Source organism: Salvia miltiorrhiza, chromosome 2, assembly GCF_028751815.1.
Source record: "Salvia miltiorrhiza cultivar Shanhuang (shh) chromosome 2, IMPLAD_Smil_shh, whole genome shotgun sequence".
NCBI classification, from domain to species: domain Eukaryota; kingdom Viridiplantae; phylum Streptophyta; class Magnoliopsida; order Lamiales; family Lamiaceae; genus Salvia; species Salvia miltiorrhiza.
Window position 1 is genome coordinate 53,492,983 of NC_080388.1, and position 25,265 is coordinate 53,518,247.

The 25,265-nt window shown below is 36.1% G+C and overlaps 2 protein-coding genes across 4 annotated transcripts; both read right to left on the reverse strand.

The window, feature by feature from the left end:
- Nucleotides 1–9,699: 9,699 nt before the first annotated feature.
- Nucleotides 9,700–10,960, reverse strand: LOC131010209 (V-type proton ATPase subunit G-like). The gene is made up of 4 exons (XM_057937625.1): nucleotides 10,737–10,960; nucleotides 10,387–10,492; nucleotides 10,207–10,307; nucleotides 9,700–10,051 (listed from the first exon to the last, which is right to left on the reverse strand). Exons 2-4 carry the CDS (start codon nucleotides 10,472–10,474, stop codon nucleotides 9,908–9,910), a joined length of 333 nt encoding a protein of 110 aa, XP_057793608.1. The 5' UTR covers nucleotides 10,475–10,492; nucleotides 10,737–10,960; the 3' UTR covers nucleotides 9,700–9,907.
- Nucleotides 10,961–18,692: 7,732 nt separating this feature from the next.
- On the reverse strand, nucleotides 18,693–24,272 carry LOC131010210 (protein PHOTOSYSTEM I ASSEMBLY 2, chloroplastic). 3 transcript variants are annotated; one of them, XR_009096510.1, is made up of 5 exons: nucleotides 23,985–24,194; nucleotides 23,837–23,896; nucleotides 23,719–23,765; nucleotides 23,476–23,644; nucleotides 18,693–19,104 (listed from the first exon to the last, which is right to left on the reverse strand). XR_009096510.1 is itself a non-coding variant. In XM_057937626.1 (4 exons), exons 1-4 carry the CDS (start codon nucleotides 24,204–24,206, stop codon nucleotides 23,557–23,559), a joined length of 417 nt encoding a protein of 138 aa, XP_057793609.1. In that variant the 5' UTR covers nucleotides 24,207–24,272; the 3' UTR covers nucleotides 23,428–23,556. The 3 variants fall into 3 exon arrangements, 2 of the variants coding, with proteins under 2 accessions (XP_057793609.1, XP_057793610.1); XM_057937626.1 differs by lacking the exon at nucleotides 18,693–19,104 and having other exon boundaries at nucleotides 23,428–23,644; nucleotides 23,985–24,272; XM_057937627.1 differs by lacking the exon at nucleotides 18,693–19,104 and having other exon boundaries at nucleotides 23,428–23,644; nucleotides 24,005–24,203.
- Between the last annotated feature and the right edge of the window lie 993 nt (nucleotides 24,273–25,265).

Here is a 25,265-nt window from a genome sequence, read left to right on the forward strand (position 1 = left end):
AATATTATGCATCTCTTTGGGTCAGTTTTAATGAATATTAAGGTAACAAGGCTTGGGCTTAATTGCTTAAATTAATGGACCCAAGTGTTAGGTTTACTTTGATGCTTATAAATATGATTTTCATTTGTAGACTTGGGAACTCTCCTTTTTTAGACACATAATGTAATCCTCACAAATATATTGAAAACTCCTATAATCTCTCGTGAATGTAGATCTTCATGATCGAACCACGTAAATCTTAGCATTCTTTATCGTTTTTATTTAATTCGTTGATATTTGTTTCATCAATAATATAATTACAAATATAAGTATATAACTACTATAAAATTTAAAATATAAGTATTGGTAATTAAGTACTAATGATACAGATTGTACAATATATAAAAATAAATACATTATTTGATGGAGTATTATTATGCCCTATTATTTAATTATTCATTTATTTATGATATAATTAATTATTTATATCTTAAGGTTCATTAAAATAAATTTATTAAATTGAGGTTTTATAAAAGAATGAAAAAGAACAGCCCAAGAACGCAAACTAGGGGCCCGAGACTAAAAAATGAGCTCGTTCAAACAACATCAAAATAAAAAAGCTCCAACATGCTAAACACTCATACGCACAACCACCTAACAATAAGGAAAACCCATGCCGGCATGGAAATCGTCCAACTCCATTCCATCTGACCAGGTCAGCCGTTGACGACAATATTCATAGCACACAAACTAGCATTTCTACTAGGATCAACAAAAACAACCTCGGCTTATAGGATATTTTCTCCGCATTTCTAAGATGACTTTTTATGCTATCCTCCGGAGCCTGCGGTACGCATGGACGCTCCATACCCTTCGGAGGGCGGCCCTGAGCACGCTTAGTCGGCGCTTGATCAACGAGCATTTGCATCCTTTGACTAACCTGCTCTTCTAATCGACTAATACGACTAGCAATATCCTCCGGAACAGTGGAATCCTTGCTAGCATCCGCATTGGCAGCCCCTGAATCACCCATGTCAACAGTCGAACCGACGGCCTGAACCCCCGTCGGAGTCTTCATGCTCAGAATTACAGAATCAGCCTCAACGAAGGGCTAATCGCATTCAATGTTTGTTCCATCCTCCGAATCTTCCCTATCAGGCCCAAACGTTTTCACCGACACTAAAGGTTCAGCCCAGAATCGCCTAGAGCACTAAAAGCATTCTGCGTTTGCACCCCCGACGCATATATCTCCTTTTGGTTGGTTGGCATCACCATCTTGAATGTTGGAATTCTGTTGCAGCATAACCTGTTGCAAATCAATCCGTTGAGCCGTAGGAGAAACCTTTGAAGGAGAAACCGATTCTCGTGAGTTATGGGCAGATGTTTGCCGCTCGACCGTTGCATTTTCTTGAGCCTGAAGAGTCGGTTGCTTAGCAGGAACCGCAACCTGCCAAACCTTCTTAGGAACAATAGCCTTTTTGCCTTTGTCCTTAATCAATCTTTTGCGACATTTTTCCTGTGAATGACATGTGATTCTACACATCGAGCAGAAAAGAGGTAAACTCTCATAACTAAGTTCAACATTGAAAGCATAATCACCACCATCAATAAGCAAATAATTGCGAAGCGGCAAAGACATGTCAATTTCAACTAACATGAGAGCAAAATTCCCTACTTTACGATGAGCAGTAGGTCCGTCGAGTTTTATCGGATGTCCAATAGCATGGCCAATGCCCGTTAAAAACTCTGGATGCCAATACTCGATTGGGAGGTAATTTATCTTGACCCAAACCGAAGCAAGAGCCGACACCTCTTTATAGGGGTCGAAGAACACCTATCGACAAGTCCCAAGAAAGCTGAGCCTTAGCCATGTTTTGATCATCCTCGTTGACAAATTGAATGGTGAAATAACCCCTTCCCATGGGGATCAAATTCTAATCTGCCAAAGTTGTCCATATGCTTTGCAATTCCCGCTTAACTTCCGGCAAAGGGCGAGGCTTGTCGCCTTTGTGTAAGAGCAGTCGGCCAAGAACAGAGAATTGAAACTTCTTCACTTGCTAGACATAGAAGTCGCGAGGGACAATTATGGAAAGGTCGTCACAAGTAAGAGTCGGACGAATAGCATGAAACCGATGTGTAGCAACATCAGGTTTCCTAGGAACCCTGTGAACCGTGGCATCCGCGTAACACTACAAAAAAATGCGTATTTACCGGCGAAAATTTACGGCGGCTATTTTGCCGTCGGTAGATAACGGCGGCGGCATTTCAGGCGACCCGAACTTTCGCAATCACCGGCCAATTACCGACGGCAAAATCGCCGCTGGTAGCTAACGCCGCCGTTAATTTTTAAATTCGCAATAAGTAATTAATTTTATAATATTAACGGCGGCAATATTGCCGCCTCTAACTAGCGGCGGCATTTGCCGTCGGTAACGGTTAAAATATAGGGCAGCGGGTTTTCCTTCTTTTTTCAGTTTCTGCGCCGCATACAAATCCCCCCCCTCCCCTGCTGCTGCTGCTGCTTCCGGTCCGACCGCCGTCGCCGCCGACCGCCGCCGCCCCAGCAGGTAACTCTCTCTCTCTCTCTCTCTCTCTAGATCTATATATATATATATATATCTCATTAATTTTAATTATATATATATAATTATATAATTTTCACTTATATTATTTATTGTAGTTCGACGACCTCGTTTCACCGCCTTCTTCACGACACCCGCCGGAAACCACCACCGTACGCTCTCTTATTTATTTATTTAATTATTTAATTATGAATTTATTTATGTATTTATTTATATATTAATTAAATAGATTTATTTGTTATATATAGTTAATTAATTTATAATTGATTTTGTTTATAACTAAATTATATGAAGCATGATTAATTTTAAATTATATTAATCCATTTAATATATGTTGTTAGTTTAATTTTAAATTATGAAGCATGATTAATTTTAAATTATATTAATTTTAATCAATTAGTTTAAGTTGTTTGTTAGAATAATTTATATATGTTGGATAATTTTGTTAAATTAAATGTTATGTGCTATGTGTTTATGAAATGTTATATTATTTTATATATATATATATATATATATATATATATATATATATTGTGGGATAGATTTAATCAATTTCTTAAGGATCTTCTCCCTTTGGGATAGAAATTGATTATTTCTTAAGGATCTTCTCCCAACAAAATGATTGTTTTTAATTTAATTACCATGATTTTTATTGCTTTTATTTGTATTGTATTATTGCTTCGACATTGGGGGGGCGGGTAGACCTAGTATAGGCTTAGTAAATTAGGACCACTATGGTCACTATAGTTGCTGGTAGAGTCGAGCACTTGGTAGTTAGGATAGTAGGGTTATGCTGTCGAAATTTTGTTAGATTTCAAGTAATTTATTATATTTTATTTGTTTTTTTCAATTAGAATTTGCAAGAATGAGTGATAATCGTATGTGGATGTACGCGAGATACAATGATCGTACTGCATTTGAAACGGGGCTTGAGTTTTTCCTTGAGTGGGCGTTCAATCAAACGGCGTACACAGATGGACAAGGTAACATTAGGTGCCCGTGTAAGAAGTGCAAGAATCAAGCGTATTTAGAGGTACCTACGGTCAGAAAACATGTTAGTTGGCGTGGATTTGACCTGAATTACAAAGTTTGGGTTTCTCACGGGGAAGCACCGCTGTATATGCCGAGAGAACATGCTATAATGAATGAGGATGATGGATTATACAATAACTACGAAAGGATGGTGCATGACCATGCTGGACCTAGTAATTATCAAGATCCTCCAAATCTGGAGCAGCCGCCCAATAATGACGCTCAACAGATTTATAACATGTTGGATGCAGCGGATACTCCACACACAATTAAGCTGGATGACTCAATTCATGAGCATAAAGACTGAAAGCCACATGTCAGAGAGGACTTACAATCAGATGTCTTCGATGATGAAAGTTGCTTTACCAGAGGGTAACAACTGTCCAGAAGACTTCTATAGTACGAAAAGAAATCTACGTGGTTTGGGTTTGCCAGTAGAGTAGATCGATTGCTGTGTTAATAACTGCATGTTGTATTGGGGGGAAACTAGTGAGCTATATAGTTGTATGTTCTGTGACCAATCACGATATAAGGACAGCTTGCGTGCATCTGGGAGTCGCCGAAAGAAACAAGTGCCCGCCAAACAGATGCACTATTTTCCCTTGACGCCCCGATTGCAGAGATTGTTTGCATCTCCTGCAACTGCTGAACATATGCGGTGGCATGCGACCTCCACAGACGATGGGATAATGCGCCACCCGGCTGACTCTCCGGCATGGAAACATTTGAATTCAGTCTTTCCTGGATTCGCAGAGGAGATCAGAAATGTGAGATTGGGCATCTCTACAGATGGTTTTGCCCCATTTTCACAATCAGGGCGTCAATATTCTTCTTGGCCAGTTATTGTCACGCCGTATAACTTGCCTCCGTGGTTATGCATGAAAGAACAATTCATGTTCCTCACAGTCCTCGTGCCTGGCCCATCAAACCCAAAGATGAAGTTGGACGTTTTCTTACAGCCACTGATACACGAGTTAAAATCTCTGTGGGAGGTTGGTGTGAACACTTACGACATATCGTTGAAGCAAAATTTCCAGATGCGAGCAGCTCTGATATGGACTATCAGTTATTTTCCAGCGTATGCTATGTTGTCTGGGTGGGGTACAGCTGGGAAATTGGCATGTCCACATTGCATGGAGAATACAGAAGCATTCACTTTGCCGATGAGTGGAAAACAATCGTGGTTTGATAAAACAAAACTTCATTCTTGAGGAATAAGACATGCAATGTTGGTCCACCAGAACAAAGATCAGGAATACAAATTTTGAATCAAATCGAGGGGTTAGGCTTCGTGAAGGTTACCGAAGACTTCGATGGCAGGAACGCTCAACTCGCCAAATATCAAGATGTAGGGTGGAAAAAGAAAAGCATATTTTGGGATCTACCCTATTGGAGACATCTTTTGATTCGACATAATCTGGATGTCATGCACATTGAGAAAAATGTGTTTGATAACGTGTTTAATACTGTCCTGAATGTGAAGGGGAAGACAAAAGATACAAAAAAATCCAGAGAAGAATTGAACACCTTCTGCAAGCGGAAAGAGTTGAAGAAAGTGGATGGAACCCGAGGGTATCCGAAAGCATGTTATACGCTTGACAGGGAAGAGAAGAAGATCTTACTTCAATGGATCAAGAGTCTTAAGTTTCCCGATGGGTACGTGTCAAATATTAGTAGATGCGTTGACATGAACGCCCTGAAGATGCACAACATGAAAAGTCACGACTGTCACGTGTTCATGCAAATCCTTCTGCCTGTTGCCTTTAAAGAACTTCTTCCTAAGAATGTTTGGGAGGCAATTACAGAGTTAAGTTTCTTCTTCAGAGAATTAACATCCCGCAACGTGGCCATATATGGCATAAGAATACTGAGTGAGAAGATAGATGTTACTCTTTGCAAACTTGAGCGTATCTTCCCTCATAGTTTATTTGATTCAATGGAGCACCTACCAGTTCATTTGGCAGATGAGGCACGATTGGCTGGTCCAGTGCAATATCGGTGGATGTATCATTTTGAACGATATTTGAGGACATTAAAAAATCATATAAAAAACAAAGCCAAGGTTTAGGGGTCCATCGCCAATGCATACTTACTTGCAGAAATGTCAACCTTCTCTTCGTTTTACTTTGAAGATCAAATATCTACAAAGTGGACAACTTTGCCTCGCAATATTGAGATGCCCGTTGCTATAAATATATCATAGTATTAAATTGTTAAAATGTTTGATATTAAATTAATTCTCTTTCTTTCAACAGAAAGAGTTTCAGTGGCAGCCCGAGGATGAGCGTGACGTGAGGAAAATGTGGGAGAAAAACGCCCGCAAAAGGTACTCCGACATGATGAGCGACTACAAGGCAGAGCTCAAGCAGTGTACCCGCCAAGGGAGAGAGATGTCTAGACCCGTCTGGATGAAGCCCGATTTTTGGACTGGACTCCAGGATTACTGGCATCGTCCCGAGGTTGAGGCAGTTTCAGATCGAGCACGTGCCAACCGGATGTCCGAGCCCGATAGGGAGGGTACAGGGATCAGTAGGCACGTGGGCGGGTCTCAGTCGACTCGTATCCTGCAGCAGTATATGGTATGTAATTAACAAATAATTAAGTATATAAATTAAATTAATATCTTGACTAATATAACTTATTTATCTTATATAAATGCATCTACAGAGCTTGGAGCTTGATTTTCCCCAGGATTCACCGAACTATGCCACCTTCCTCCGCCTCCACATGTACGCCGACGGAAGTTATACGTCACCGAGAGATGCAAGAATTGACGTAAGTGTTTAAGTTTATTCAAATATTTAGTGAATGTATTTATTTTCTAACAATTATGCATTGTTATGTATGAATTAGGCCGAGGTTCATCGACTGGCCGCTGCCACAGGACGAGAGTCACGGCTAGATGAGGTGTATTTGGAGGTGGTGCATCCAGATAGGTCACGGATCTACGGCGTCGGGAGTGCCGGGCAGAGTAAGGCTAGTAGGGGGTCTATCCGCAGCACGGGCAGTTCTGCGGTGTCTCAGCAGCTTTATGAGACACGGATCTCCACGCTGGAGGAGCGATTGACGGCAGAGCAAGCACAACGCCAACAGATGGAGGAGCGCATGGCGGCAGAGCAAGCACAACGCCAACAGATTGAGGAGCGCATGGCGGCAGAGCAAGCAGCACGCCAAGAGATGCAGGACCGCATGGCTCAATTGGAGGCGTTTATGAGGATGTATAATGCTCAGCCACCTCCACCCCCTGATGCCGATGATGATGATGATGATGATGATGATGATGCTTAATTAGAACTTTCCGTCTTTTATTACCATGCTAGACTTATATTTATGTTTTCAAACAAAATTACATTTGCACTTTCTTTTCAAATTTATGTTTTATTGAACTATATATTTCAAGTGCTTTAATTATTAAAACTATATATGTTTTATATATTTATGGCAATGATGATGATGATTGCATTTAACATAAACAAATAAATTCAAATCACATTATAATAACCAAATTAAAACACTTTTGGTGTATTAATGTTAAAAAAAAATTAATTAATTAATTAATTAATAATTAAATATTAATTAAATATTTTACCGACGATAAAAATAAGGACCGAAACGAACTCGATCACTAATTAACAACATATTTCAGGTATTATCTCCACATATTCAAAGAAAAAGATTATATGAGTGAGTATATAGCATTTAAATGAATTAATAGATGTAGATATATCAATAATACGAGTTTCTGTACTGGTGACCACTCGAAAAGAATTTCAAAGTTAAGCGTGCTTGACACAGAGCACAAGCAAGATGGGTGACCCACTGGGAAGTCGGGCCACCGACTGGGAAGTTCGTCTAAAGTATGCAATACCGTATAAATACGAAAATAAACTGTGGATATACAATAAAATAAATAAATAAATAAAATAAAATAAAATAAAAAAAATAAAGCTAAAAAAATTACCGTGGGCAAAACGCCGTCGGTAACCGTCGGTAATTACCGACGGCGTTTTGCCCTCGGTAAATACCCGGCCCCCCTCCGACAAAGAACCACCGGACGGCGATGGCTTGTTACCGACGGCGTTCTGCCGCCGCCACTTAGCGGCGGTAATCGCCGTCGCTAGTTTTCCGGCAGGGGTCCGTCGGACTCCGGTGGCTCTCTACCGACGGCAAAAACGCCATCGGTAATTAGCGGCGGTGGTTGCCGCCGCTAATTCTCCGGCATGGCTCCGCCGTTTAACGGCGACAATTCCGGCGGCATCGCCGCCGTTAACTGCCGACGGCGGCCGTTCGCCGCCGTTATTGTCGTTGCCGACAAACCGTTTAGCGGCGGCATCTTGCCGTCGGCATCGCCGCCGGTAACACTATTTACCGGCGGCATTTCGCCGTCGGTAATCAATGATTTTTTTGTAGTGTAAGAACGAGTGATCGGAACATCTCCAGCGCCGACTGCTTCCCTATTAGGGTTAGGGTTCAGCGAAGATCTGGCTGGAACAACAGCATGACCTCCAGCGCTAGACGGTGGCTGGAACTTGGAAGACGGACTGCCGGACAGAGGAGACTCCATCCGTTGTGGCTCCAACCCTAATCTGGCCGAAGAATGACCCCCAGTGCTGGACAACGCCGAAATCTGTGGCTGGAAATTGGAAGACACCGGAGGCAGGTACAGCCCGGACCTATCGCCGGCAAAAGAACCGCTGGACTGTGAGGACGCCATCAAAGGAGGCGGCTGCCATAAGGTCTAGGGTTGAGAGAGATGTGTTTCATGTTTCGGTTTTTCAAGGTTCATTAAAATAAAAAATATAGTTGTTCATATATTTCTAAATCTATTTATGAGTTATACTAATTAATAATTTTTTTATTTCATTGATAATTTGTCATAGAATTTAGTTGTAACTTCTTTTGTAATTATGACTTATGAATAGTAATATTTTTATTATTATAATAGCAATTATTATTATCATTATCTATTAATCAGTTATTATTACTTTTTATTAATTATTAATAAGTGTATATTTTGAACATATAAAATAGACAATTATTTAACAAATAGTACAAAATTATTTACATGAACATATTCGTGAATGAGGCTAGCCTCGCGAACATATTCATGAACGGGTTCGAGCCGAACATATGCAGGCTTGAGTTCGGCTAGATAATTTTATCGAGTTTGATTTCAGGCTCACGTTCGGCTTGTTTAGGATATGAACGATGGATTTCGAATGAGCTTTTTTTTTTCCAGCCAAGCTCCGAATAATTTGCAAATAGTTTGATTCGTTTACAGCTCTATATGTGTGTGAGACATCTAGCTTCAGATATTAATCATTTCTATAATTTGACTAATACACGCAAGCAATCTTGTTTACATTTGACTTCACGTATATAAACAGAGATTGATACATTCGATGGAAATAATTGTACTGAATGTTAAATAGTTTAATGAAATTTATTTGATAAAAAAGTACTTTCTTTTTTTAACAAATTAACAATATTAAATAAAGAATTTTAAAGACCGCATCACAGAGACTCGAACTCAAGACCTTTGGCTTTAAGCATTAACCCATTACCGCTTGACCAACACACACAAAGAAAGAACCACTCTCTTCATCCCATTATTAATCGCCCAAAACTTTTGAGCACAAAATTAAAAAATAAAAATAAAAAATTGTAATTTATTAGTAGTGATAGGGTCCATATTTATTAAAGCGTTAATTTTTATCATGTATAGTCTGAGCCACATTAAATGGAAAAACTTAAAAATGAAATATTAGTCCATAAAGAACATCTATATTGGTTGAATCAGTTACTGACTCATCTATGCATCGGGACCACTTATGAGTTAAGGTCTACATTGGTTGTTGGCTCATATCAATTAATTTTATTTTTTGTCCTTTTTCATTTAATCGTGCGTGTAATGCACGCGCTAGGCATAAATTGAGGATGAGCCACAGCTCGAGTCAACGGTGTCTGCATCGGTCGACTCATAGCTCGAGCTGACTCGAGTCAGTCCTATGAGCCGATCGATGTGGATGCTCTAACAATGTAAGAGAAGAATTATTATTTATGAGTATAGTTATAGTAGTTCATAAAGGACCAAAAGACCATGAAATGAGTGCTTGAAAATTCTGCACATCCCTCAGTTTTATTGTTGAATAATGAATATGATTTCAACACTACATTTGATAGTTTATGGTAGTATCAACAAAAATATAACTCGGACCGGACCATCTTCTAGGAGAGGATCGTAAACTACAAATTTTATGAAGAAAAAAAAGTAATCTCAGACAATTCCATATGGAACTTAATTCTTGATCACATCAAGATTTGACAATAACTATATGCTTGAGAAGCATTTTCACAACCTCAGGGGACACTTTCCCTGCTGTTTCCTTCAAGCTCTTGATCTTCGCCTCTGTCTCCGACTCCAGCCTTTTCACTACCGAGTCGGAGCTCCCAAAAGACTGAACACATGAGAGAGCAATGTCAACAAATTCAAAAAACTCGTGTACTAGTGTCCGAGTTCAGATCATGACTCGTCAAACTATCTTACACGAGACTCTCCCATAAAAGCTCAACACATGAAATGAAAGATGATGAAAAGGTAGCATGCAATAACCTCAGAGAGGCTCTTTTGGTAGTCGGCTTCCATTTGAGCTCTGTAGCAGGCGACTTCCCTGTCGGCTTCTTCCTTGGCATGCCTCAGCCGCGCCAGTTTCACTGAAAGAAGATGAGTTTCAATTCAGACATATGTAGATTTTGCATTGTAAATGTTTTTCAAGCTAAAATGAATGTTCACAATTTCTAGCATCTGCTACAATCTGCTGAGCTTCATGTTCTGCGCTAAGCAGCATTTGAATGCTTCCGTGCCCTCTCGTTTGATCCATCGCCCAATTTCAAACAATCTGTCAAAATTATTCAATATCAAACACCAAAACAATAATGAAATGTGGAGTTTCTTTCATTCCTAGATCAAATTTGTTTTACAAATAATGGAATAAGATGCTTGGATTGAAATCAGATATATTTCATTCGTGTTAATTATGATACTTTTTTAATAAAAGAGATTCATATTTTCCAAGGAAAAAAAAACATTCATATTCGCAACGAACATGAGATTAAAGATAACATATTGATTGCATGAATTACCTGAAATATTACAAATTTGCAGAGGAAATGTTGTTGTCTTCCTTTCAAGAAATTCCAGAGAAAAATAAAAATGTTGAGGAACGGGTGAGATGCACACTGTAGATTCTGTTTCTCAAATCGTGTTTTTTCAATTCTTTAAATGTTTAATCATACAAATACTGATAAAATATTAAATAATTTGATAGTAAATTTAGGATCTAGACCACAAAATCTAAATTTTTTGTTTTGACAAAGTCAGGTGTTGTATACCAGATAATTTTGATGAGCTGCTAACTGCGTGCTACAAAATCGAGATTAATACCAATTTTACAAATTAGCTAGACACGAATTTTCATAATATCTCGATAATTTCATCGTCTTTAATTTTAACAATTTAACACCTCCAATTTTTTTCAACTTTAAAATTTTTCGTCAAAACAACGCCATCCGCGATGCACTTACCAAGGCTAGTTGGTCCAATATCGTTTTTTTGATGTTTTAGAAGCTATTCCATTCTTTGATTTTGAAAATTTTAAACAAAAAATAGACGTCTATAGTAATAACCACCATTAACATGTCATAACAACTATGAGTTGAAATTATAAATAAGAAGTTGGACAAAGGAACAATGTTTACCACAAAGTTGAGTACAGAGCATAACATAAGTTAAGATATCCAAAGCTAGTTGGTCCAATGTGCTTAGTCTACAGTTTTATGTAGGATGCAATTGATAACAAAATAAAATATAGAATTACATATACTCAATATAATCTCATAATTGTTGTTTTCACAAAATAATCCTAAAAATGTCAAAATACATAATCAATCCTCGGGGAGGAGGGGGGGCACGCAAAACTCGAAGATGCTATGCCTATCTTGCACCTGTAGTCATGGGAGTGACGATTGCCCCACGTAATGCTTAGCGAGTCTGAGAAAATTAGGGCACATTTATGTTATTAAAATATTAATACGAAGGCTAAAATATTCACACTTACCGCCGTATGAACGGAAAATAAATTATGAAGCTAATAAATCAACTAGCCGCCTAAATATCTTAGCCGAACGCACTAGCCGCCGGTGACAAATTGGTGTCGGCTAGTGCGTCCAGCTAAGTTATTTAGGCGGCTAGTTTTTTGTTAAGCTATAAAATACTGTACTGTTTCATAATATATGAGTTTCGAATTTTTTTTTATCAAAAATTTGCTATTATTTTATGTGTTACGCTATTATTTTATGTGTTGCTCTATTGTTTTATGTTCAATCAAATAATTTTAATAAATTGAGACTTATTACCCTACGTCCACCAAATTTTATCAAACTCATTCTCTCATATGTACTTTTTTTTTCAAAAAATATATTATAAATAAATAAATAGGAAATCAGGTTACGTTTGTGTGTTATAAAACAATAATAAGAAGGCTTGAAAATCCAAATTTATATTATATTGTGAAACCAAAAAAAATTCTGAAGCTAATGGATCAACTGGCCTTGGAAAAACACTAGCCGCGGGAATATACAAAAATTTGAATTTTTTGGCCTTTGTATTAATGTTTTATAACACACATTCGTATCCTCGTTTTTTCAAACTTATGGCATTTTAGGGTTACAAAGTGACGTGACTTTACAATAATTGCACACTTCTCAGATTTTGTACATTTTTTAACTACCTATCTTACACATTTTCTTATACAATTGTACTTGTGTAATAAAAGTGTAATACTTTTACAAAAATCAATGCAAACCTATCAACATCAATTGTGCTTTGAGTAGTTTTGTAAGATATATTATATGAGTGGATAGTTTTCATAGATTTATTATCAAAGTGATAGTTTAAATTCTCACCCGAAAGTGTTAAGTAATAAGAATCATGTAAAATTTGCATATATCGTGATTTACTGAACAACTACTCAATCAAAAAAATACTAGAATATTCATCTAAAAAAAATACTAGAATATATATCTTTCTAAGAAAAATATATACTAGAATATATTGATAGCTGCTGCAACCGGCAGGTATCTCAAAAAATTGTAATGGAATATGTTATTCACTATTTTTAGCGAACTTTAGAGTTTGTTCATTTTTATTTTTATTTTTGTTAAAAACTGATCTCAAAATTAATTAATCAATTAGTTAATCCAGATTATCTCCCACCACCACTCAACCTGGACAAAATAAGTGGGGCGGACTATGTACAAACTGGGGTGCGCTGAAGCCCACCCCCAATTAATTTTAAAAAAATATTTTTATTATCCATAAATAAATAAATAGAGAGAGTAGAAGATTCTCAACAATTGATAACGAGAAGATATTGCAATGTTTTTAATTAATTGATGAATAGGGGTAGATCCAGGATCTGAGGTTAGGGGGATTGAATTTATTGATCTATGATGTCTGAAGACATTTACACGGAAGCAAATTTTTTTGAGCATTCCATACACTTCATTTTCATGCATTTTTTTAACAATCAAGTAGATTGAAAGCATACAAAAACATACTTTTATGCATTCTTTTAAAAAAAATATTTCATTTTCTAAACAAATAAACTAACTTTCATTGTTAATAATTAGTAATTTTACTTTTAATTTTAAAATGGACTCAAATTCAACATTAAAAATTAAATAAGAAAAAAATAGGATACAAATAACATAAATGTAACAAATCAATGTACAATGTCAAATAATTAATATGGATAGTTGGATATACTATAAATAATGTATTATATTTGTTCTTCTATTTCTTATTTATATACATATATGTAGATATATCAAATAAAATATATATCTATATTTAAAATTTATATTAAAAAAAACTCAAAAATTGGGAGGGGGCTTCAACACCCCCTGAATCCGCCACTGTTGATTAATACAAGTCGAAATCAATTGTCATTATATTTTCACACAAAACAACTAATTTACCAAGTATTTATTCTTAAGTTCTTTGTAATGTATTGAAATTATATAATTTTTGAAAATATTGTTTGTTGGTATTGTACTTTTTTTTTTTTTAAATGTTTACAATGTATGAAATGGTCCCAAAAAAATTCTTGGGGGCTATAGCCCCCAAACCCGTTCAAATTCAGCTCCACTAATGTAAATTTCTGGCTCTGCCAAGTATGAAGCAACAAACTTAATACTATAAAATTGGTTATGCTATAAACTCTTTGCCTCGTGTCTTGCAATTATAAATCAGAGAAAGGGTTATGTTTGCTAAGCATTTACATGGGAATGCCATTATTCTTGCTTTGAATTATGCTGCTTTTTCTGAGTTTGTTGGTTTTTTTTATCTCACTTTGTTTTGACTTCTCTTGAGAGGGAGCTGCTTAAATATTGCTTGGTTCTCAGAAAAAATAAAAATCGGTATGCTTTAGTTATATGATGACCTCGTGGTTTTGGCCTTGTAAATTTAAAATGCAACTCAATTTCATAAAAATATTATAAGTCAAAAAGTTTGAGATAAGCTCCATTTGCAAATTAAAGCCATAAACTAGGCCATAAATTTCCTAAAAAAAAAAAAAACTAGGCCATAAATTTTGACTTATAGATATTTTAGCCCAACGAATAAAATCTAGAATCTTGAAAAAGTTTCATTTTTGACTAGGCTACATCTAGTCAGATCATACCTTATTTCCACCATATATTTCATAGAGCAATTTAATATTGCACAGTAGCTTTTTTTAGATTGTCAATAATTCATTTAGTTTTTTGGTTATAAATACCCAGACGCAAAATTGTGAGCAGCAATTGGCAATTGAGGAAGTATGGCAGCTCAACCTACCACTAAACTTTGGTTTTGGGCTCTCCTCGTGATTCGTAAGTCGCAATAAAAACTTGTCCGATTCTCTATTTTAATTTATTGTCGTCTTTTGATTTCAAATTATATCATACACAGCACAGCATGACATTATATAACTCAAGTAACTATAGTCACTTTATCTAATTTGTCCGACCCTTTATTTATTACTCCATCAAATATACAACTACTTATTTTAAAACACATGCCGCCTCTACTCAGAAAAATATTTTGTGAAGAGATGAAGTAATTTTTAATTTAAAGGCCTGGTGGAATTTTGGATTGGGTCGGACTAGTCCAAATTCTCCCGTTAGCCCATGGGCTAGGAACGGGCCAACCCGACCCAAAAAACCATTGATCCTTACGCACTCTGAATAATAATTTAACGGTCTCTCTCTCACTTAATTGGTTTGTGACAGCAATAATGGTGGGATCAAGTACAAAAGCGTGCCCTTTTTACTGCCTAAGTGATGCTGGTATTTACATGACCTGCCCCTCATCTGGTGCCGTCAAGCTTGCGCCAGCCTGCAATTGCTGCTTAGCTCCGTCCGGCTGCAAGCTTTATCGTGCTGACGGGACCATCATTTGCTCAGCAACTTAATCATACTTCATCTTCTATTCCAATCAGAATATATATTATTGTCTTAATTGTGTAATCCACAATTCTTTACTTATCATATTCTTAGATTATACATCTGCCCTTCAAATACAACATCTCAAATAAATTAAATAACCCCCTAAAAAAATAAACTTTCTTATTTTATAAGTATCGTTGTATCCTCTATGAAGAATGTACTTTGTGTATTAATGTGAGCTATTTGTAACTGTTGTAATCAATATTTATGTTATCCATTGTTTTAAGGTCTTATTTATAATCCATAATACCTCACCTCAAAGTAGTGATAGGAACCAAGAATTCTCTATGAGGGGTTGAACTTGTCGAAGTATATGCAACGTCCTTTTGTGCGAAAGTTTTGGAGCAATAGCCTCCGAGTTAAATTTTTTTGAGCAGTCCATACAATTCGTATTTTGAGCTCAAGTGGAATTTTAATAGGTTTAGGAGTAGGCTCAATCACTTGCTATTTGTTCTCTCATATTTTGTATCGGAAAATCATAGTTAAAAATCTCTGGCTTGTCATCGCCCTCAAACGTAATCTTGTAGAGATGAACTAAGTAACCAATTCACTTGTGTTCTTTTTATTTTTCGTGATTGTGTGTTGGTTATTTCTTTACAAAATTATTTTTTTTCAATTAGAGGATTGATCCAAACTCAATATTGAAAATTAACTAAGAGATGAAAATGGTACAAAATTAACATAAGTTTAACAAACTAATATAACAAACAATTACAAATTCTTAAATAATTAACATGGATGCTACGAAGTCATAAAACAAGGACTTTTATAAATAAATGCTTCTACTTTCTTATAATTTGAGAGTTTTTTTTTTCCTAGAAGATTCAAAATGGTGTCTTAACCTCTCTCTCACACACAAAATTACTAGTATACCTACAAAAAAAAAATTATAGTTTACATATAATAAAATGTAGAGAAAAATATTAGTTAAAGTTTGAGATCAATTAACTGAACCGCCACAAATAAAATAGGACATGTTTTAAAACTTATGAATCTTATCTCAATAATTTACACTCTATGAATCTTGAGAAAATATTGGTTTTGACTTTGACTTAGAAGCATCTAGTCTAGTTCATAGCTTAGAGTTTCGAATAATAACTAAAATGTTTATTATGTGAGTTATTATAATGTTTGTTGGGGTCCCGGAGGATTGACTGACAGGTGTATGGGGGGGGGGGAGAGAATACACACGTGGGCTATTTTTCGTAAGCAAAACAAAATTAACCAGATTTCAATTTGAAATAGGTTGTAGACTGATACTGAAAATACTTCAGTAAATTGACATTAGTCGAGCACTGGGCTTAACTGGTATCCAAGTAAGGCTTCAGTCTAGTTTGTAAAACATAGTAGAGTTATTAGTCTCTCTGACTATCTATTGAGTCGTTAGTAGGATTAATAACTCAGCAGCGGAAATTAAACTTAATGCGAATAGCCTTTAGAAAAGATTAATCACTTGTAAAATCATTAGCACTTTATAGTTAATCTAGTTCAGTTGAAAGCAGTTTGGCACAAGTAAAGGAATAACTGAAAGTAGATAAAGAACACAAGGATTTTTACGTGGTTCAGAAACAATTTTCCTATTTCCACGGTCAGATGATTAATCTGTGGGCTTATACTTAAAGGTGCACAACAAACCTACCAATCCACTCTGAATTGGATTTAACACTTAGCACGCTCTGACACTGTCGTGTCCAATCAGCTAATGCTAAGGTTTTGGAGACAGAGCATTTAATCTGAACTCCCTCTTGGTTTAACTGGTACCAAGGTAACCGTCTTCTTTAGTTTTCTGGTACTAAACAACAACCACTTGGCTTACCTGGTGCCAAGGGACCGTACTGTTTAGTTTACTGGTACTAAACAACAACCACTCAAACTCACTTTTCTCTCGGTTGAAAAGGGGTTTGGACTCTTCCAACTAAGACTACTGAGAACAGGCTCTCGAGTAATCCATTCTAGGCTTAAGATAAAGCAAGAAGTGCCTAGACTATTAAGAGAGTTTAGGTAATCAGCTAGACTGATTTTACAATGATGATTACTCTCTTCTTCGATTCGAAATCTATCTATCTATGAAAATGCTGACTCTTTAATTCGGCTGAGCTTCAGCGTATGTCTTCAAATCGGTGAAGATTGCAGTTGTTCCTCAAGCACTATTTATAGGCGAAGTCTTGAATAGATCTGTTGGAGAGATGGTCTTCAAGATTTCTGTCGTTGTGAGAGGATGTCGCTTCTTGGGCTGAGGTGGCAATCTTCGGATACTCTTTTTGACCAATATTTGAATTTTCTTATCCTTGGAGTATGGTGTTTCTGCGTCTTTATGCGCAAAGAGAAGTTCTGGTACTTGCAAGGACGATCTTCAAATCTTCGGCATTTAATGTTGTTGTACTTGAGCATTTGATGCGGCATGTCTAGTACTCGTTTACTTCAGTTAGATGCAGAAAGTCGACTGATGCTTGATTGACACTTTAGTTCAATGCTGATATTGCATTGCATGAATATCTTCGTTTGATGACTGATGACTTCAGTTGGGATGCATCCTTCTGTTTGTTCCAGTTGGGTATGCTTCAATTGTGCTGTCTTCGATCTTTAGTCTTCTGTTCTTTGACCTGCTGATCTTCAGTCTTTACAGCTTCAGTCAAAGTTAACGAGGACCAACACACGTGGACCTGCAAGAGAAATAAAGATAAGTGAGGCATTCTGATGGTTTTGGTATCATCAAAACTAGGAGGTTGGATATCTTTTCGTGTCCAAACAATGTTATTTTCAAATAATATAAACTGAAATTAGAATAGTCTTATTTGGTTGTAAATTTGAGCTTTATGACTAAAATTCACAACTCAAATGTAGATTGGTTGAGAATTCGAGTTTTAAAGCTAAAATTTACAATTGAGAATATCCTTAACTACAAGAAATCTAGGCAGAAGTCGATGGACTTGAGTTGACGATGAAATTCTATCCACAGATGAGTTCCGACATATCATTGTCGGACCTCCGACGCCCCCTTTCTGCCGCAAAAAAGCGATGTCATGGCCGACGACAAGGCCGACGAAAGAGTTAGGCGACGTCACGCAATCCATCCACTAATCCAATTTAATCAGCCGCACGGAAGTCCCTCCCTCATTTTGTCCTAAACCACATATCTCTTTCCCACTTCGATTTTTTCCGTTACCGCTCGCCTCTCTCTCCCCCTCTTCCTCTATCTCTGTTGTTCGCGACTATACTGCCACCGCCGTCACCACGATACTCTCTCTCTCTCTCTCTCTCCCTTTCTCTATATGTCTAATTTTTGAATTTCGGCAAAGCAACCTTTGTTTCCGGCTCGACGCCCACCGCCAAAGATTTGGTGAATACACAAATAAACACACACGAGAGATCTAGAATATCTAGAAATGAAGAACCCGGTATGCAAAAATAAAGGAAAATAGGGACAAATGAGGTACGAACTCCGCACTCGTCTTTGCTGATAAACTCTTTTGACAACTTTGGATGATAATTTCCCATAACACAATGACAGTAGACGAAAATGGTAGTATGAGAATATCAGAGACAATAATATGCGAAAGATATATATTGCTTAGAAACTTTAAATGCCGGAATTCTAGATTGAAAGTGAACGTGTCTTTACAATGAGATTTTCTCTCCTGTTTATACTGCACTAGAAACGAAGGGTACAATAGTTTTCTAAGAATTCACTTACACAACGTTAGTTATAATCATCATGAGAATCTAACTAGAAATCGACTATTAATTAACTAACTATTTTATTTTTTTCCTTCATGACTGTCCAATGTCAGTTCTTGGTTATCATCTTTAAGATCACATGTTCTTCATATTATTCGCCAAGGTTGATAGACTTTACAGAGTTTACTGGTATCGGGGCTGTCACTTGGGATCATCTCACGACTGACTCAGCATATCACCGCCCTTAGCGTTGATCAACATTTTCATCCTCTTGACTTGTCATGCCCTAGATGATACATTATGATATGTCATGTCGATCACATAATAAAGATATAATGTTAGTACTAATAATCTCGTTTGGACCCCTGCTTTCCACTCGAGGAAAATGCCATCGGTCATGTCACAACTCACCGCTAAATACTACTGTGCATGATATATATACTTCACATCAGTTTTGATTGTGAATATGAGTTTTGAAATCAAAGTTCACAATTCAAAAATAGATTGATTGTTAATTCGAGTTTTAAATCTAGAATTCACAACTAAGTCATAAGTTGATTGTGAATTGCAGGAATAAAATAATAAGTATAATTATTTTTTATATTTTTATATGATCAATGGATACTTTTGATTTTTACTAATTCAATTTGAACATTTTAAAAGTTTACTGATCCAGTTTGTTTTCCTAATTAAAAGATTTAAAATGATGTCTTAACCTCTTGGGGCGCGCCTACACAAAATTAGTCGTTAATTATAACTACAAAATAAAAATTGTACATATACTTTGACTATAGAGAAAAATATTGGTTAAAGTTTGAGATAAACTAAACTGCCACAAATAAACTAGGACATGTCTTTAGACTTATGAATCTTAGTTCAATATATAATTTACAGTTTATGAATCTTGAAAAAATATTGGTTATGACTTTGACTAGGAAGCATCTATACGATTCTAGCTAGTCTAGTTCATAGCTTAGAGTTTCTCAATTATAACTTGATTTTTTATGTGGAAATACTTGAAACTACCCAACTTTATAAGAATTCATACATCACATGCCCACTTTAATTTATGAGTAAAAATTTAAAATGACCACTTCCTTATCTTTTTTTGTAAAATTGCCCTCTCTTATTATACAAAGCATTTTATGCCCTATTATTTAAGTACCATTTGATTTGATGGATTTGCTTGGTTTTTTGTGAAAGTCTTACACATTTGACCGATTTGACAGCTATCAATCATAAAAGTCAACGATTTGACAGCTATCAGTCAAGAGTACATATGATTGGTGGGTGGCTAGATCATGTGTCCGGCCGGCCGGACACATTATTTTACCGACCGGACACATGATTTTACCGGCCGGCCACATGATCCGACCGATAAAATCATGTGTCCGGCCGGTGAAAACATGTGTCCGCTCGGCCGGACACATAATTTACTGACCGGACACATTATTTTATCGGTCGGATCATGAGTCCGGCCGGTAAAATCATGTGTCCGGCCGGTAAAATCATGTGTCCGGCCGGTCGGACACATAATCTAGCCACCCACCGGTCATATGTACTCTTGACTAATAGCTGTCAAATCGTTGACTTTTATGACCGATGGCTGTCAAATTGGTCAAATGTGTAAGACTTTCACAAAAAACCAAGCAAACCCATCAACATCAAAGGGTAAATTAGGCACTTCACATAATTAGGGCATAGAATGCTTTGTATGATAAGAAAGGGCATTTTTACAAAAAAACTTAACGAAGTGGGCATTTTTGCCTGTTAACACTTAATTTATTCCTACACTATATACTCAACAACATTAAAATATTATTCTTGTGTAAGTTCAAGATTTTAAAGTACAAGTTCAACATTAAGATTTATTGTTTTAGCAACCTATTGACACAAGCATAAATTCTCACATTAATGCATTACCAGAAACCTTGAAGAGGAAAAATTTAATTAGCGAAAACTTAAATAAGCGAGCGGAAAGCTTAAAATGAGCGAGCGGAAACTTAATTAATAGCGAGCAAAAACTTGAAGTGGAAAGTTTAATTGGCGGAAACTTCAATTAAGGAAGCAGATACTTAAAACAATACAAATAAAAGTCGAAAACTTCATTCACATGCATGCAATTACTATCTCATATTCATACGCATGCAATACTAAATGACAAAAGAATAAGAATCATAGTACCAATCATTATTTCAATCACAATAATTATCTCTCATGTCACAACCAATGCATCTTTTTCATCAAACAAATATTAATTAGTAAAATCGAGGTGAATATCGAGTGTAGCAAAATAAAAAAAATGGATATTTCTAGACTTCTAGTACACATTTTTAAAAAATTGTATATTAAAAAAAAGAGTTAATATATAAATATGGCCACTTTCATATAGTAAAATTAAAATTTGGCCTATGAAATAAAAACATTAAAAATTGGCCAGTTTTTGTACAAAAGTACAAATTTACCCTCAGCTAAAAAAAATAAAAAATGGCCGCATCCTTATTCTCTCTCCCTCACTCACGCATCTCCTCCCCTCTTCCCCCACCGGTGATCTCTGCCACCAATATCCACACCTCCATCGACAACCACGTCCCTGCGCCGCCGCCGTCGCCGGAGAAGAATCAGCGCCGCGCGGAGAAGAAAAGGAACATCACCAGCAGGCTTCGCCTGAGCACTCCCTCGGCCGACAGTAACTGGTTAAGGAACACAGGCGGTGGCTGCTGCTACTGCCCCTTAACCGCCTTGTCTAGCACCGCCTCGCGCCGCCGTTGTTCGCCCTTGCTCCACAGCCACGCGATGAACGAGAAAAATCGCAGATCCAAATTCGAGCATCTGCCATTATAAATCGCAGATCCAAATTCGAGCATCTACCTTTGGTGGTGGCGTCGTAGGTGGCTTGGCAGAAGTCGTCGGAGCGGAGGATGAAGCGACGGAGGGGAGAATTCGGATTTTAGATGGGGACGGCGAGCTCCGACGTCGAATGGAACTTCTTCGCGTCGAAGAAAACAAGGCAGTGGAAGGGCCGAGGTGAGGGGAAGGAGTGGATGCGGCGAATGAGGGTTTCGTTCCAACGGAAGAAATAGTAATTGATCTGGTCTTTGAGAGATAAGTCGGCCTCCATTTTATGTGATCTTATATGTTTAAGCGGCGGTGGAATGGATCGGTTCCTAATTTGTCATATCAATTTAATCATTTTGGTTTAGGCCTATTGTCGTTGTTAGGATCGATTTCCTCCTGAAGCTGGTATTTCACTTCAATTATTTTTTTTAACGTTTGATATAAATTGAGAAATTTTGTTAAAAAATTCACGAGCTATTAATTCACAATTATATCTATGAATTTACGATTAGATGTATGAATTTGCAATCAAATATATAAATTCACAACTTAATGTTCTTAAATTCACAACCAGATCTATGAATTCACAATCAGATTTATAAATTCACAACTTAATATTTGTGAATTCACGACCATATTTATGAATTCACAACTTAATATTTTTGAATTCACAACTAAAACTCGAATGCACGACCAAAATAAATTCTAGTTTTAGTTGTGAATTCAAACTTTAAAAACTCAAATTCACAACTACTTGAATTCACAATCAAAATAAATTCTGGTTTTGAATTAAATTTTAGTTGTGAATTCACAACCAAAAAATTCTGACTGTGAATTAAATTTTGGTTGTGAATTCGTTTGTTGTGAATTCACAACCAAAAAATTCTAGTTGTGAATTAAATTTTGGTTGTGAATTCGACTGGTTGTGAATTAAATTTTGGCTGTGAATTCGACTAGTTGTGAATTCACAAACAAAAAATTCTGGTTGTGAATTCGACTAGTTGTGAATTCTCAATTCACAACCAGTGTGAATTCACAACCAAAAAATTTTGGTTGTGAATTCACACTGGTTGTAAATTGCGGGATTTTTTAAAGGGGTGATGTAAAGTGGACATTTTTTTAATTTTTAATGTGGAAGGGTATTTTGGTAACAGTGGCCATTTTTTAATATTTTTATCTTAGTGGACAATTTTTAATTTTACAATATGAAAGTGGCCATTTTAAAAATCCACTCTAAAAAAAATCCCCCATTTTTTATTATGTGCATTATTATATATAATATTATTGTCAAATAATGTAAATAAATAATTATATATAGTTCTTGTCAATTAATTGTTAGCTCAAATACTTCATATATACTAGGTAGTGGATCAAAATTAACTTATTTTTGCTAGATGTATGTCCTGTACTAAATTTTAGTATGTGAATAATATAATTAGTTTGAATTAGTATAGAAAATGAAAAGTTATTATTGATTACTCCATTATATATACTTCCTACCTGCATATATGCAAGTTATATTAATGTGATATAATTAATCTTGAGCTATTTGATGAGGTTGGAAAACAGGAAGAAAATATAAAACAAGAGGAAATGCTAAATTGGATTTCCAAATCCTAAATAAAGAATGAGAACTCTATGTATTCTCATATAAGAATAAGAGCATATATGGAATTTCCCACAGAAGAGCTCTGAACAATCATCATCAATTCATTATAGCTGAATCATCAACTCAAAATACTATAAATTAATCTGCATAGATTAATAAAACTTGATCAGCAATATACCAACTGGTTACTATTTCATTAATATACCGTACCTTTATATATAAGCATATTCATATATGCTGCAATGGAAAATCACACACAAAAAACAAGACTGTCTGCTTTATATGAAATATTCATCTCTCTCCGCGTTGCTCCGGCGTCAGCCCGCCTTTCCCACAGGCGGGGCAGCTCTTGAGCCCGAATCCCTGGCAGTCGAAGCACCTGCAGTCTCACAATGATCAATCAGACAAGATCTATATATATAACTAAGCAGACTAATTAAATTAAGTACTTACTTCCACCTCTCGAAGATGTTTCCGTTCTTCTTGTTCTTCCCCGTTCCCTGCAACAAAACGGATAAAACTCTATACAATATTCAACACAAATTAAGTACTTAATTAGGGCAAAAAATACCTTGCAGCCTCCACATTCTACCGCACCTTGTCCTTTGCATGTTTGGCACCTATTTGTCACCTGCAATATCAACACACTATTTTCTTGTTAGAAGCAAAACATCATGAATGGTGGGAATCAAGATTTGGGAGTTGAGATGATCATGTACTGATTTGAGTGAGAAGCCACCAGATTTTGATGCATGTGGTTTGAGGTTTCTTGGTGTTTGTTGGGATGTGGTGGGAATAATGAGCGGTGGAGAGGTGAAGTTCAAACTCTTCATGTTTTGGTTCTTGGTTAGTGTGTGATGTGTGTGTTTTATTAGGAAGAGGGATTTGTGTATAGATAATGAGAGTATGGCATCCATGACAAGTGAATCAAAGTGTGCCATCTGGAATCATGCTTTGGAAGTATTATGGGCGCCTATAGATATGCTCCGGTCACACGCGGAGACGATCGCCCGGATTTTTTTTTTAATTAAGTTGTATTTATATATGTAATTATAATTATAATTTCGCCTAGAAAGTTTATTTTAAAATATAAAATATAATTTCGTCCACTCATTTTTAAAATCTTAGTTGTTTCTGACTATGCTGATATATGTTAATGAGTGTTTGATACGATGTTTATTGTAGTATATGCAAATATTAAAGGTCGTTGCCACGTAAATACACAAACTTTTAGTTAATTAATGAATTTCACATATACTTTAATTTTGGTATGACAATAAGATGTGAGCGTAATTAGGGGTGGTAAACCGGTGCCGGTTTTTCGGTTAAAACCGTAACCGAACCGGAAAAACCGGTTTTCGGTTAACCGATAACCGGTTTTTCCTGGTTCGGTTCGGTTATCGGTTAGCACTCTCACAGTAAATCGGTTAATCGGTTTAACCGGTCGGTTAACCGGTTAAACCGATTAACCGGTTTTTTTAAATTAATTAATTTATTAATTTAGGGTTTAGGCATTTAGCCTTAGAGTTAATTCAAACTGTTCCAGCCGCTGTTCCCACTTCCCAAACTGTTCCAGCCGCTGTTCCTGTTCTGTTCTCACTATTTAGCTTATAGATGCCTGAGAGAGTGTTAATACTTAATAACCAAAAAGGTAATATGTCATTAGCCATCCATAAATCATAATGTTTGGAATTCCCGAGGTAATATATATATATATTTTTATGTATTTCTCTATATGTGACATTTTCAATTGTAGTTTGCAGAAACTTTCTCAAAGACACAAAGGTAATCTTGGATTAATTTTAGGATGACTTACAATTGTTTACAGCCAAATTTAATATAGCAAAATATTATTTGTATATTTTAAAAACATTGTTTGCATTTTCTATTTTTTTTTAATATAAATTACATGTGTCTATAATTTTTTTTAATTCTAAATTATCACAAGTTATGAATTGGTGCAATGGATAAGACTTCATTCTTTCTTTCAAATGTCAAGA

Coding starts and splice junctions, on each gene's coding strand:
- LOC131010209 (XM_057937625.1), bottom strand. CDS start 10,474: ATGGATCAAACGAGAGGGCACGGAAGCATTCAAATGCTGCTTAGCGCA. Junction 10,308..10,386: donor TGTAGCAGATGCTAGAAATT/GTGAACATTCAT, acceptor ATCTTCTTTCAG/TGAAACTGGCGCGGCTGAGG. Junction 10,052..10,206: donor ACCAAAAGAGCCTCTCTGAG/GTTATTGCATGC, acceptor TCATGTGTTCAG/TCTTTTGGGAGCTCCGACTC.
- LOC131010210 (XM_057937626.1), bottom strand. CDS start 24,206: ATGGCACACTTTGATTCACTTGTCATGGATGCCATACTCTCATTATCT. Junction 23,897..23,984: donor GTGGCTTCTCACTCAAATCA/GTACATGATCAT, acceptor TTGATATTGCAG/GTGACAAATAGGTGCCAAAC. Junction 23,645..23,718: donor AACATCTTCGAGAGGTGGAA/GTAAGTACTTAA, acceptor GTGAGACTGCAG/GTGCTTCGACTGCCAGGGAT.